General features: G+C 40.0%; 1 protein-coding gene across 27 annotated transcripts in view; it reads left to right on the top strand.

Annotated features, from left to right (window-relative positions):
- mical3a (microtubule associated monooxygenase, calponin and LIM domain containing 3a) overlaps window positions 1–13,817 on the top strand; it is a 97,307-nt gene that overhangs the window by 58,193 nt on the left and 25,297 nt on the right. For 18 of the 27 annotated variants that reach the window (XM_032580151.1, XM_032580195.1, XM_032580187.1 and 15 more), the window contains 14 exons: window positions 967–1,077; window positions 1,286–1,342; window positions 1,429–1,542; window positions 1,662–1,766; window positions 2,081–2,191; window positions 2,443–2,538; window positions 4,598–4,711; window positions 5,614–5,800; window positions 6,845–6,945; window positions 7,051–7,144; window positions 10,545–10,740; window positions 11,581–11,846; window positions 12,117–12,209; window positions 13,546–13,677. In XM_032580151.1, the coding sequence (XP_032436042.1) occupies window positions 967–1,077; window positions 1,286–1,342; window positions 1,429–1,542; window positions 1,662–1,766; window positions 2,081–2,191; window positions 2,443–2,538; window positions 4,598–4,711; window positions 5,614–5,800; window positions 6,845–6,945; window positions 7,051–7,144; window positions 10,545–10,740; window positions 11,581–11,846; window positions 12,117–12,209; window positions 13,546–13,677 (1,777 nt within the window). The remainder of the gene's footprint in view (window positions 1–966; window positions 1,078–1,285; window positions 1,343–1,428; window positions 1,543–1,661; window positions 1,767–2,080; window positions 2,192–2,442; window positions 2,539–4,597; window positions 4,712–5,613; window positions 5,801–6,844; window positions 6,946–7,050; window positions 7,145–10,544; window positions 10,741–11,580; window positions 11,847–12,116; window positions 12,210–13,545; window positions 13,678–13,817) is intronic. The other 9 variants (XM_032580203.1, XM_032580221.1, XM_032580276.1 and 6 more) reach the window with 6 other exon arrangements.

Here is a 13,817-nt window from a genome sequence, read left to right as displayed (position 1 = left end):
GTGTGGCGGTTGTCAAGCTTTACAGGAGGGAACACGCTCATTGATTGTTTTGAAGTCCGTCATGACGAGTCGCCTTGGAGTCATAAAGCATTCAGACAAATGTCTGATTGCGGTCGCATTTAATTAGTAGTGTGAAATGCACCGTGTTATCAGAAGGATTCTTCACACTGAACTGTTGTTAGTTTGACTAGGAAGGCGTGAATGCGTAATCAAACTCTGATGCAGAACAAAAAAGTGAATTTTGGTCTGCCTACAAACCTCTGTCTCAGTTCGGTTGAGGTGAATTCTTCCGTGGTTTGAATCTAAGCAGATTGGTGACCGCTCCAAAAACAGGAAGAGGACTACACCGCAGGGCATTCTGGGTAAATACAACCAAAACAAACGTGCATGTCTTGCACTAGCAGCAGAAAAGAAAAATCCTACAACCGCTGAAGTCCTACGCCACTCCATTTTTGTTTCCATTTTGTGAAAAAGGAAGTTGATCTCAGTGTTTTCTTCGTTTCCTTCAGTGGTTTTCGGTACAGCGCCCCCACAGACGAGGAGGGGAACAGGTTTTTTAAAGGATTTGGTCGGTGTCTCAGTGCGGTGTGAAAGAGAACTGCAGCAGCTGAAAATGTAACAAATGTTGCAACTTTGATCTCCAATCGAAACAAGTCCCTGTGTGTGTGTGTGTGTGTGTGTGGTTGTTTTTCATTGGTGTTAATTAGTCTTGGTTGTAATTGTTGCAGCCCAACTAAAAGCTCTCTACAGTTGTTTCCTATCCAACTTGTCGATTCGCCCCACGTCTGGTTTAGAAACTCTGCTGCATTTAACGCTATAATAAACTTTTGGTTTATTAGTCATAATAAAGTCATAATAAACTTTTGGTTTATTATGACTTGTTTTCTTCAGTTATTTACTTTTGCACATCTTATCGTTTTATTCTTCCTCTCCTGAATTTGCTGTTCCTGTCCCTCACTTTTCAAGGCCAGAAGCGCTGCAGATCAAACGTCCAGCTCGGGCTCTCGGAGCTGCCCAAAGAAAACCATTCTGCTCCCTTCCTCCTCCTCCACTTCCTCGCTCTCTCTTCACTCAGAGGTGACATAAAGTCTGCTGTTTGTTTCTGTTTGTCTGCCTCCCCTAGCTATAAATCTGCAGCAGACCTTCCCCTAGCCTCCCTTTACTCCAGCTGCTCTCCGTGTTTTCCCATCAGTGTCACGTTAACTTTGTGGAGAGATCAGGTTGTCTGTAAAAGATGGGGAGAATTGTTTTTAGAAACCCTTTTCTACTCGTTTCTGTTTTCAAGAATTTACCCCCAGAGGAAGAGGATCTTGAATACTATGAAAGGCCTCTGACACACATGGTACAGTACTGCATCTCTATATGTTCATAAGATGTTAAAAACCTGTTAGAGCCAACCATGAAGTCTCACCAGAGCTCCTTTAACAGGAAGGGAAGCAGTCACTCACAGTTGACCTCGCTCCCATTCACATCCCTGGTATTCAGGAGCGGGCTGACCGCCTCATCTCCAAGTTTAAGGGCAAAGCTGATAAACCACCAAAGGTGCTCAGCATGCATGGACATTCTTCTACCTTTGGGCTCATTTGTTGCACAGATCAAAACTTTTCTGCTGAGTCTGCACATCTAATTTCCCCTTTCAACCTTCCTCTGCCTCCCGGAAGCCTAAGAAAAAGCCGTCCCGTTTCTTTTTAGAGCAGTGGTTCTTGACCCGAGGCCTGAGTCAGAGCCCAGTGTCACCTCTGTCCTCCCCTGAAGCTTCCAGAAAGGTCAGACTGAGACTCACCCTCTGCAGTGCTGAAAAATAACAGTTTTCCTTGAAAATAAAACTATAATTGAAGTTTCACCTTAATTTTTCACATTCTGAGTTTATTTAAAGTGAAGTCTGTAGTTTTGTAAGACATGCTTGTGCCATATTTGCCTACTAATCCTTTGGCATCATGTACACACCCTGCTTTAAATTACTGCATGAATGAAAGGCTCAGTTTGTGCCACAAGCTAGGCTAATTGATTGAGAAGTTTGAATCTTGGTGCTTTATTCCTGCAGTTCCCCTTGGTAACTAAATCAATTGCTTTTCTGCAGGAGCCAGTGAGGCCTCTGGACTCTGAGCAGATGCCCATATATGTGCTTAGTATTCAGGAAAGAGCCGAACAACTTGAATTTCAGTTGGAAGGCAAGCGAGTTGGGCCGCAGGTGAATCCCCCATTCAGCTGAAAATAGTAAATGAAGAATCTCTGATGCTTATTGATGACAGAAAAAGGATGTAGTGAGCATCTTTGCAAAGATCATCTATGCAGGAAATTCATAGAACTTTGTAGAAGGAAACGGGTCAAGAGAGTCCAAAAAACGCCTTTTGGAACTATTTAGCAGTTTAGATTGTAAATTAAATCAATTTTCTTTCATGTAAACTAAACCCATGAAAACTTTCCTCTCTCCCTCTTGAGCCAAAGAAAAAACCCTCTCGTTTTTTTATGGAGCGATGGCACCTGGCCCGCGCCCAGAGCCCCCCCTACACCCCCCCGTCCGCCTGCTCCAGACAGGTAGTCGTTTTGCACCTGGAGGGCACGGATTGCTGACGCTGACACACTGCACCTGCATTTGGTGTTCCAGGAAGATGCATCACCACAGTTAGCTTCAAAATGGCTTAACACGACTAAACTCACTGCAGACTTTCATCCTGCTGAGAAATGAAAACACAAACTGAGCTGCAACCTGCTGCACATTGATTGTTGTTGCTGTGATTAATAATTGTGTTGTGTTTTTCTGTAACTGTGGCTCTGAACTCTAAATATTATCACCCTGAGGACACAGAAAGCGGTTCCATTCATCTGTACTGGCAGTTCTCATTCTGCAGTTGCAATAAATTCTGGTGCTATAGTGGATAAAAATTGTATCTGAGAGGTTTAATAGGATAAAATCTTATTGTACTGAAGATATTTGTTTCAAATCTAGATGAACTATCAGCTTTAGTTAAGAGCAGGAAACTGGCTTCCATTTTGCTTTTGGTTTTCAGTCATTGTTAAAGTCATTAAGTAAATGTGTTTGTGTGTTTTATTTTAGCATTTCTCACAAAGCCAATTTATTTCTCACAAAGCCAATTTTTTCCAACAAATAGTACATTGTAAAGCTAGGCCTCCACAAGGTTGCTGTTTATGGATAAGATTAAGGATTGAGTTTATGTTAGGTTTATTGTTAGTTATATATGTACTAGTAATGGTTTGGTTTAGGCTAAAGGTCACAGTTAGAGTTCAGAGATGAATAGAAGTCAATCCAAAGTCCTTGTGAAGGTAGAAACAAATAACGTGTGTGTTTTATCATCTCTGTGTGTGTGTGAGTGAAAAGTGCTGCTTGAAGTGACTGTGGAAGCATAATTCATATGCATTGCAGAAGCACTGATTAGATTCCTGTTTAGAAACTTTGTTAGTTTATTTTTTCATCTGTGAAGCTCAAGCTGAGACATAGGGATAAGCTTCAAGTGTTTATTTCTGTTGATTTGGGTAAATATGACTTGCAGCCAAAATTCAGCTTCTCTGAAATGTATAATATTATGTATGACTTACAAAAAAAATAAGGAATGTTTAGTGGAAGGAAAAATGCTGTAGCATTACAGTGCTGAGAGGCCAAAACTCCTCCCATTTTGGAGGAACATGGGTAGTGTCATGATGATTTGATAATCCATGTCGTCTTCTCTTCCTCTAGGATGTTTCTGGTCCAAAATAAGTTCAGGATATGTTACAGAACATCGTGTTTCTGTCTGCTGACAAGTTTCATGGCAGTTCTAATTTAAGTCCCAGTAGGACTTGGTACCGACCCACACTGTTAAAAGTACCGACACCTGGTAACCATGGCAACACCCGCAAAACAACCTGACCCGATCCCTACATAGAATCTATGTGCTGACAAGAGACACCAGAACCAAAACCCTAGAGGTCAGTGTTAAAGCTTCCTGAGCAGCTCAGCAGAACCGCAGGCTGGCCTCCATGCTGCGCTGCATTGATGCAGAAATTCATGCAAAAGGAGCCCAGACCGTGTCCTGAATGCTGATACTGTCTGCAGATGATCCACTTTGCTTGTGCACTTTTTTCTGCCACATTTTCCTTCCACTCAACTTTCCTTTAATGTGGATACAGTGTCTGTGAACAGACAGTTTCCCCCGCAATGACTTCCTGTAGGTTATACCATAATATTTCAACATTAGTAATACTTACTGTAAGTCTGTTTCATGTAAATCTTAAGTTTTCTGAGAAGCTGAATTTGCTGTTTTCTTTGCCATGATGATTAAAACTGACAGAAATATCTACTGGTAATTTATCACTTTGTGTGTAATAAAGGAGTTTCACCTGTGTGAAGGAGTGCAGGAGTTCAGTTGGGTTTCGGTTTGTTGTCATGAGCTGAGTTTTGTTTGCCGTTTGTTCAGTGAGGCGGCTGCAGCTCTTCTTAACGCTTGGTCAGTCAAGCATGGAAACGCAGCTCTGTCGTGTGTCAACTCCCTTTTTCCCTCTGCTCGTACACACACCTTTTCCCTTTTGTTCTCCATGTCCCATTCCTGTCCTCCAGTCATTTCTAATGTTTCTTCACTGTCTCTCATGCTGCTGCTAGCACTTGGTGAGGATGTACACAGGGGGAGTTAGCACCCTGGCTGAGCAGCTAGCCGGCCAGCTTCAGTCTCAGGAAGAGTCCAAACCCACACATGTACCAGAAAGGAGGGATTTGGTAAGCATGTTGTCTGTAGGGTAGAAAGCACCAAAGCAATCCTTTGTGCTTAATCAACTGATTAATTATTACAAATCATCCACCCACAGTTTGACTGTTCTTCTTTTATTATTTAGAAAGAACATAAATACTCAAAAGGGTTGAACCCCAAACATTTTGCAAGTGCGCAATCTGAGCTGTTTTGGCAAAAAAAACAAATATGGAAGACCTGGAACAGACAATTTATGGCAAAACAGTGACAAGACTCAATAAAATTAATGAATTGTGTCAGGAATGTCAAAGTTTTTGTCTTTATGTTGCATCGTTTAGGAAATAAAACATTTGGAAAACGTATCAGAGTGGATTTTTTTTTCTTTTTAAATGTTGTCTTTCACAATTTAGTATCCTATTCCCAATTCGGTGACGCCTTGTTACTTCGGGGTGATCTGTCAGAAATCTTCAAGGCCCACATCAATGAGTTCTACATTTCCTGAATCCAGACAGATTCCTGTGTTTCCATGTGTGATATGAGGAGAAAGAATGAAAACTGAGGGTGTAAGCAGGAGTCGCTCAGGGACGAGCAAATTTTTAAAAAGTTGGAGAGACTGTAGCATCAGAAGAATTCTGACATTGAAATCCATGATGAAAATGAAATATGAGCAAAACATTGGAGAGGGACTCTATGAAAATGGTAAAAGATATGAACAAGCAGAGATATGCAGAAGTAGTTGAAGAATATGACTGCATTTTAAAGTCTCTAGGTGAAAGTATATGGAAGTAGGTCACTTTTCATTGTTGTATTTCATTTAGAAAGGACATAAGTACTCAAGGATTGTATAAAAAGGATTGAACTCATAATAACCTGGCTTTCCATTTTGTTCTGTGTTTTCATCTAAATGCTGACGCGACTGTTTTTATTGCAGGGTTCTTTCAGGAAAGAGTTCCCCGTCAACATTGGCGGCAGCGACGTCTGCTTCTTCTGCCGGAAGAGAGTCTACGTCATGGAGAGGCTGAGCGCAGAGGGGAAGTTCTTCCACCGCAGCTGCTTCAAATGCGACTACTGCGGGACAACGCTGCGACTTTCCTCCTACGCATTTGATGTGGAGGACGGTGAGGCCAACACTCAAAAGCATCATGCTGTTATTTTAGATGCACACACACACACAAGATTCCTCGGCTTGAGTGTTACTGAACCAACCCAGAAACAGTCGGAAATATTTCAGCTGCTGGTGAAATAAAAGGAACTTTTTTTCCCCTGAAAACAAAATTACTCCCAACAATCAGAATGATAAACAGGAGATAAACTGTGGGGTTTGAAGCAGTGTAACTCTGCTGCCCTCTAGTGCCAGTTTTGAGCAATGTGTGTGTGAACAAACTCCTTTTTAAATCACAGATTTTTGTTGTTGTTAAGAATTTAACTGATAGTTTCAAAACGTTTTTTTTTTTCATACAATGTATCCTGTACAATTTTTCCAAAAAATAACTGACAGTGTAGTGTTGCATTGTAGGCAATAAAATGTTTCTTTTCTTATTTAAGAAAGTATTGTAAGTATTGTATTTTTTAACGTATTTCTAATATTTCCTAAAATAAGCTTAAGTGGTAAAATGAAAAACCGCAGAATGTGGCAATTTTTTTAATGCGAATAATAAATGGAATAATCAATTTCTTAAATAATCGCTAGCTGTAGCCCTAGTTTAAATTACACCAAAGTTTATGTTTTTATGTCCTTTTTTCAGTTTGTTTTTTCGTCTAATAGTTATTTTTCAGTTGAATTGTTCAATGAACTCTGGAATTATAGCAAGTGTGCTGATACTTTTTCTTTAATCTAACTTTTAAAAATGCAGAAATCAGAACATTAGTTTGTTTGTGTCGGGGTTTACAGTCTGTGCTCTCGCCCTGAACCTGCCGGTCCTGTGATCGCGGACCTTCTCTCTCTTCGAGGTTTCCATTGTTCTGACGGACAGGCAGCAGATTGTTGGGTGAGACAGAGTAGCTGTTTCTCACTGTTTTCTGTGGGATTGCTGCCCACTGAGGGTCTGAGCTGAAACACAAAGACACTTCTCTTTTATTTTAATTTGCACACAGTCCACCTTCTGCAGAACATTATTCTGTTTCATGTGATTATATTTTCTGTTCTTCTCTTTTTCTTCCAGGGAAATTTTACTGCAAGCCTCACTACTGTTACCGACTGTCTGGTTATGCCCAGAGGAAGAGGCCAGCTCCTTCTCCTTCTCCCACTCCGGTCTCAGCTAAGGTGCCTCTATTTATTAATATTTTTTATGCGGATTAATGCGTCTTCCTTACAAAATCAGACAGTTGTTACACTGTGGTTTGAGGAATCACGTTTTCTGGATCGCAGGAAAACCAGATGCCCCTAACTCCGATTCAGACCGTGGACGGCCCCAGCAGGGCGGCGGCGGCGGCGGCTCCCTCGGCTGAGATCCCGCCCTCAGGTACCAGATTTTCCTCTGTAGATGTGGTGGCTGTGTCCCGCCGTCTGGCCGTGGGGGTGGGAGTCCCTCTGCGCGCCCTCCGCTACTCCCTGTCCTGGACTTGTCACCAGGTGGCGCTCAACCCCTTAGACTCTCCCTTCCTTTGCACCTACTGCATCTACCTCTTCTGCTGTTTCACTGTCAACATCCTTCTGAGCCTCCTCTAGCATGAAACCTCCTTTTGATTTGATCTCACTCTGTTTTAGTCTCTGCTCACTAATTTAAGGGAGATTTAAGGATTACTAACGGAACTGGATGTGTTCATGTTGATCCTTTTTTTTTTTTTGGTTAATTTATTCCTGAAGACGCATCATCCACATCTCCTTTTGCCAATTTAGGATTTGTAATTGGCAGAGGAAGTTAGGTAGAGGTCTTGTAGTAAAATCGTAGAGTTGAATGGTGCATTATGAATCTTTTTCTCTTGGCTTAGAAATTCAGATGAGCTGATCAGGATTCCTGCTGATCAGCTCTTCAGGCAGCTGTATTCCATTTTAACTGAATCATATTAATTTAAAACCCACTAAACTATCAGCTGCTTGTGGTTTTCTGCCTGTTTTTATGAAGATCCAAGCCAAGAGTCCCTGTTTTGTGTTTGTAACCTTTTATTAGCCTGTGACTGCTCTTTTTTTAGCTCTTCCTCCTCCTTGTGTGATGTGTTTCCTTTCATGCCTGCTGTATGATCTTCTCTTTTCTCTGTAAGCTGTTCTGCACCTAAACTTTACCCACCGTGCTGTAATGAAGTGCCTGTATCAGTGCTTTGTGAGCTTTACCTTTCCCTCTCCTACTGGAGCATCTTAAAACTGGGAGCTTTGTTAGTGCTGGAAGCTGTGCCCTCTGATTGGCTGATTTTTATCCCTCTGTTCTCCTTTCAGAGCTTTGTTTTTTCTCAGTGCAGCGTAACATTTCTGCATGTTAAATAGGACTAGATGCAGCTAAATAATGAACACTTTGCTGAAAATATACAGAATATAAACAAAAGTATCGTTTTTGGTTTGTGCAAACTTTGTGCTTTATGTCTTATCTTAATTAAAGGATTAATTTAAATGTTTGATTAATTACTTTTCTTCTTAAAGTTTAAACTATTGAAAGTGTTCTTTATTTCCCATTAAATGTTGCCTGATTTGTGAGTCTAACAGCAGATTTGAGTACTTTGGTTCTCATCTTTTCTCATGAGAGAGATTCCAGCCCATATCATCACACAGCCTCCACCAACAGCTGCTTAGCATTGGTTAGGTTTGAAGTTGCTGCAACCAGCAAACTCGGCTCTGCTGCTCAGTCCACAGACATGGAACCATTTAAGGGTAAATTAGCCACTGATCTATGAGATTTATTGTTATCAAACATAGTTAATATATATATATATAAAAAAACAGCTAAAAACTGATTTTTTTACATTTTAGATACATTTAGATAATGTAGGATGCTTGTAAATAAAATAGTATAAGAATAAAAATGGTGGTTTAGTTTAATATTGGTGTTCAGATATAAAGAAATCACGACATTTAACCTTTCAAGTAATTGCGTTATGGTATAATAACGTATTACAAATTATTATCTTAAATAATTTACAGATAGCTTGGAGTGTAAGATATTTTACATGAGATGTTATATTTTATTCGCGTCATTTGAAAACAAATACAGAAAGTCCTTCGGTTATTTTCACCCCAGGTCAGGGCCGGGTTTAGAAGGATGTTGGTCCCTGGGCTGCAGCCATATTTGGTGCCTCGTCCCAAAAAAGCAAAAATCTTTTATTATAGGTCTGTACATCAGCATACGGTGGCTCATTTTTGTTCCTAAAAAGATGGGCTATAATTTGCCTGAATAGTATTTACATGTAATATGAAGTGCAATATTTGCTAAACATTTATATTTATTTTAGCCATTTCCTGATTTCTGAAGATCAGCACATCTCCCCTATTTGAACATGTTCTCTTGTCTTTCCCCTTTTGAAGAGTTCTAAAGAGAAATGGGGTCTTTTGTTACTGGATATTTATACCCCAGAAAAACAGGAATTTGCTGACTAACAATCAATTATTTACTTCTTCATATGAAATTATTGGGAAAATTTAATTCATTTAGTGATAAAATGTATCGTAAGTATTTTTCAACATAACAATAAAAATTAAAACCAGATAAAAGAGGAATATAAAAATAATTCCAGCTTTATTGGCAATAGTTTAATTTTAAAATATGCTTCAGTTATATTTACTTAAAATAAATTAATTTGATGTTAATAATTGCAAGAATTAAACAATTCATCAACAATGAATAAACTTAGTACAAGGATCAACACAAAATTAAACATCCCAGGAAAAAAAACTGAAATAAAACAAAATCAGAGATGGTCAAAAAACAGATAATAAGGGATTTAATATGAAAGTGTCAAAAAACAGATAATAAGGGATTTAATATGAAAGTGTCAAAAAACAGATAATAAGGGATTTAATATGAAAGTGTCATTGTGTTGCACCTTTTCCTGAATCCTCAGTTGATTCGGTTGCCAGATTCAAGATTCTGAGGCATCAGAATCTTGTTTTAGTTCAGAATTCATTCACACTTTGTGTGATCTGAACAGTTTTAAGGTTTGCTTTTCAGGATGGGATTAAGGAAAGGCACCAGCCTTTTGTATTAAACTGTAGCATAAGATAACTTTAGTGTGTAAAGATTACATGTTTGTTTTTATTGTTTGCTGTAGGAATATAATCTAATCCAATAAATTCAAAAGCGAAATTGTTGTGTCCTTGTGGGTTTGTCCTAACGTTGGTGTGAGCTGTTTGAATGGAGATCAGGTGTAACAAAGCCTGGAGACTGAAATGATTAGTCTGATTATTCATGATTAATTGATTATTGAGATAATCGTCAACTATTTTGGTAATTTATTAATTGTTAACTGGAGTATTCAGTCTCAAAAAGGCAATGAAAGAAAAAAACATATTCAGGGGAGTAGTTAAGATAAAACTACAAGAAATATATACAGTACATACTGTATTTAAAATAAAGCTATTTTTGTTTGTAAATATGTTTTAGGCAAAACTCCAGTTTTAGCTTCACTCAGTTCAAATTTACTAAAGGAATGCTATGTTATTGAATTTTAAGCAATAAAACATTTTTTTCTTATTTAAAAGAGGAATTGAATTATTTGTTTATTTACATATTTCTAATGTTTTAAAAAGGCATATGGAGTTAGATGGAAAATCAGTAGAATGTGCCATTTTTTAACTCTGATTCATGTCCAGTGTGTCCTGCATGGCGCCGTTTCTCCTCTCCTGCATCCAGTCGATTCTCAGCCGTGTGTTTTTTGCTCTTTTTCTTCCTCCGGCTCGTTTCCACCCTGGGGTCTGCGTTTAACGCCGGACCACAGCACCGGAGGTCAACGGCGTGCAGGAGCCCAGCATGGCTAAACGTCTCCGTGGAACCCCGGAGAGGATCGAGCTGGAGAACTACCGCCTGTCCCTGCAGCGGGAGGAGGAGCTGGAGGAGGTGCCGGAGGAGACGCTGGCCGAGCACAACCTGAGCAGCGTGCTGGACAAAGCCACCGATGTCGACTTGGGCTCCAGGTTAGATCCTGTGAATTAAAGCGTTAACCCTGCTTAATTCACGCTCTTTTAAAGCCATTAGTTTCTTTTTTACACGCTGTGAATTTTAGGTTTCTGTACTTTTTGGACGTCTCCTGCGCTGCAGTTTGAACATCGTTTCCTTCTCTGTTTCAACTGTTTCTCTATGGGGATAATTTCTCCGGTTTTTTACTAACGTAATCTGTGAAAAGAACTAAACTCTCTCTGCACCGGAAAAACCCTGAAATTAGTTTACTATTATTAACAAAACAACATAGCAAAGCATCAATTTAAATGCAGCTATTCACAACTGAAGCAACACTAAACTGCAAGATATTATTGCTGGACAAAATGACCGAAAAACTTATCACAATATAAGCATTTAATATCACTTGATGTCGATAACTGTTAATATTGATAATTATTGATTAGTTTTTTGTTTTAAATACCTGAAATACTGACATACTGTCGGCGTGACTTTTCTGTTTTATCCACAGTGTTCACTCGATTTCATTGTTTTTTATTTTTAAGCAGTTATGAGGCGAAACATGAAACTGAATTCTGCACAAGTTAGGTTGTTGCTAAGCAAATAAAGTCTGAGTTAGTTGATGCCACCCACCTTGCTTAATGAGAGGTTGAGCAGATAAATCCATCTCCCAGAATGCTGTTAGGTTCTGGATCAGAGTTCAGTGAATATTCTTTAAATTGAATATTCTATCAGATGTACTGTCTATTGACCTTGATCAATTGTCTATTGGGATATATATTGTTATTGATGAATTGTCCTTTTTCTTTTGTTTTGGTTTGTAATTTTTGTGCTTTGCTTCTTTATTTTCTTAACAGTAGCTCTGAGTCTGACATGGAGGAAGAGGATGAGCAGGAGGAAGAGGCAGAGGTGGAGGAAGAGGCGGAGGTGGAGGAGCAGCCGGCCAGCCCGTCGGACCTCGGCGGCGTTCCCTGGAAGGAAGCCGTGGAGCTCCACGCCAAACTGCGAGGCGGTGAGCTGGAGGACGAAGCTCTGGCTGATGCTGCCAGCAGGGATGGAGACGTGGAGGAAGACGAGGAAGAAGAAGAAGAGGAGGAGGAAGATGAGGAAGAATCCAGTGATGGTGATTTTTTAAAATTATTATTTGGTTGTTTTTTCTAGTCTAATCCTGTTTTTATGTATGTTTACATCATGTTCACACTGTTGTCAAGACAACCCACAGCTCCACCTGCTGTTTGTCAAAAGAAGTGTTTTGTCTAAATGTCACCTTCATCGCCGTCCTCATCCTGTTACTTTCTGTCTTTACCCCCCTCCTCCTCCTGCTCCTCCTTCTCCTCCTCATCCTATGTGTATATGTGTACTGTTTTGGGTGTTTGTCTCCCCCTGCTGTCAGAGGGGGATTACTGCCCCTGGGACAGAGAGCTGCAGTCAGGTCTGTGGCTGGAGAAGCACCTCACTGATGAAGAGGATGTTGGTAAATTCAAAGGTAGCAACAGAAGTGCTTGTGGTGGCGTTTTCAGAAAGCTGACATAACTCTGGCTGATTTCAGTTTCTAAGCTTCTCTACTCTAGGCGCTCCGTTTCTGTTGCTGTGTTTTTGTTTTTGTCGTGGTTTGTTGGTTGAAGTTTTTCCATTTCTTTAAAATTAAAAACTAGGCATGGGTCGGTTAACAGCATCAGAACCGCTAAAACTTTCTGTCATAACTGTAGCGGAGATACCTCAGAGGGTCGCAATGCAGCACAGCTTCTTCCCCACATGTTACTGCACACAGCAGGTCAGCTGGCTGAAAGAAAAATTCACAACCTTTCTGTCACCCACAGAAAGGAAAAACTCCCTTTAGCAACTCGATGAGCGGCTGTTTTAAAACAGCAGTTGGCTACAAACGATATGTCTTAAGCTGTTCTTAAAGAGACAGAGACCAATTTCAAGGCATCAGATAAGGCTTTGTTGCAAAGTCAAACTTCCTGTAAGTTGTTTTGATATTTAAAGCGTTTCCATAACAACTGAAGCTCATTTGATTGTGCTAAAAAATGAGACTACATATCTGGAAAATACATAATACTTTAAACTCTGAAATATCCCTTTTACTGATTTACTGCCTTGTTCAGCACAGATGGCTGTAAACACACATCTGTAATTTAGACTTTATTGCAGTTAAACAAAAAAAACGAGCTGTAGACAAGTTTGAGCTGGTTTTAATCAATAATATAATGGTAAAAAAAATCAATCATTACAAAAAGCCTCAACAACACTACATCTAAACATGTGACCGCCTGACTGCAGCTGTTTTCTCACAGGTTTATTTATCATTGTGTCATAATATTTTAGCACCAGTGGGAATAATTGTTGGTTTTCCTTTAATAAATCAACTAATTACATTCTGTTTTATGTTTTTTGTGAATCTGTGATATTTTTACTGACACCGGCCCATGCCTACTGCAGACCATTTAACCTGCTTATTAAAGCCTATTTTTATTTGGCTTTGAAATATTAATCTAATAAACTCCACAGATTCCTCCAGGCGCTGCTGTTATGATTTTTTATTGATTGGCAGCATTGCTGTGTGTTCAACAAATGTGCATTTCTTTTTAACTCAGAATTTTCTTATTTTTTAGAGTTTAGTGTTTTTTGCAGCACATGAATGCATGCAGACTTCCTGTAACTCTTCCATAAGGAGATCGTTCTACCCCCTCAGTGACTCTTTCTGCCTTTTCTCTCTTTTCATTTCTTGTCTGTGTTCCCTCCTTTGTCCTTGTTTTTTTTCTGCTCATCTTCCTGTCCAATTGTGCATCTCGTTACTGAAAAACACGACAAACGTTTAGCCAGGAACATACAGATCCAGCAGCTCCTCCAGCCGGTGGATCCCAGCGCCATTCCGAGTTTGGCGAGAGCGCGGCGGGATTCTGACCAGGACGGCCCGGTGGGTTCTGAGCCCACTCTGCCCCCCTCCACAGGTAACCCACCCGGAGGCGCCGTCGTCCGGACGCAGTCCCCGCCATGTTGAGGATCTGATCTCATCGCGGCGGTTCTGTTTGAACATCTGTGTGACAGGAGGGTCCACCCTCCACTAACCCATCTGCTATTTTTAACCATC

Source organism: Xiphophorus hellerii, chromosome 2, assembly GCF_003331165.1.
Source record: "Xiphophorus hellerii strain 12219 chromosome 2, Xiphophorus_hellerii-4.1, whole genome shotgun sequence".
Lineage (NCBI taxonomy): Eukaryota > Metazoa > Chordata > Actinopteri > Cyprinodontiformes > Poeciliidae > Xiphophorus > Xiphophorus hellerii.
The sequence above is the reverse complement of the archived record's forward strand: the minus strand, read 5'-3'. Positions and strand labels throughout refer to the sequence as shown.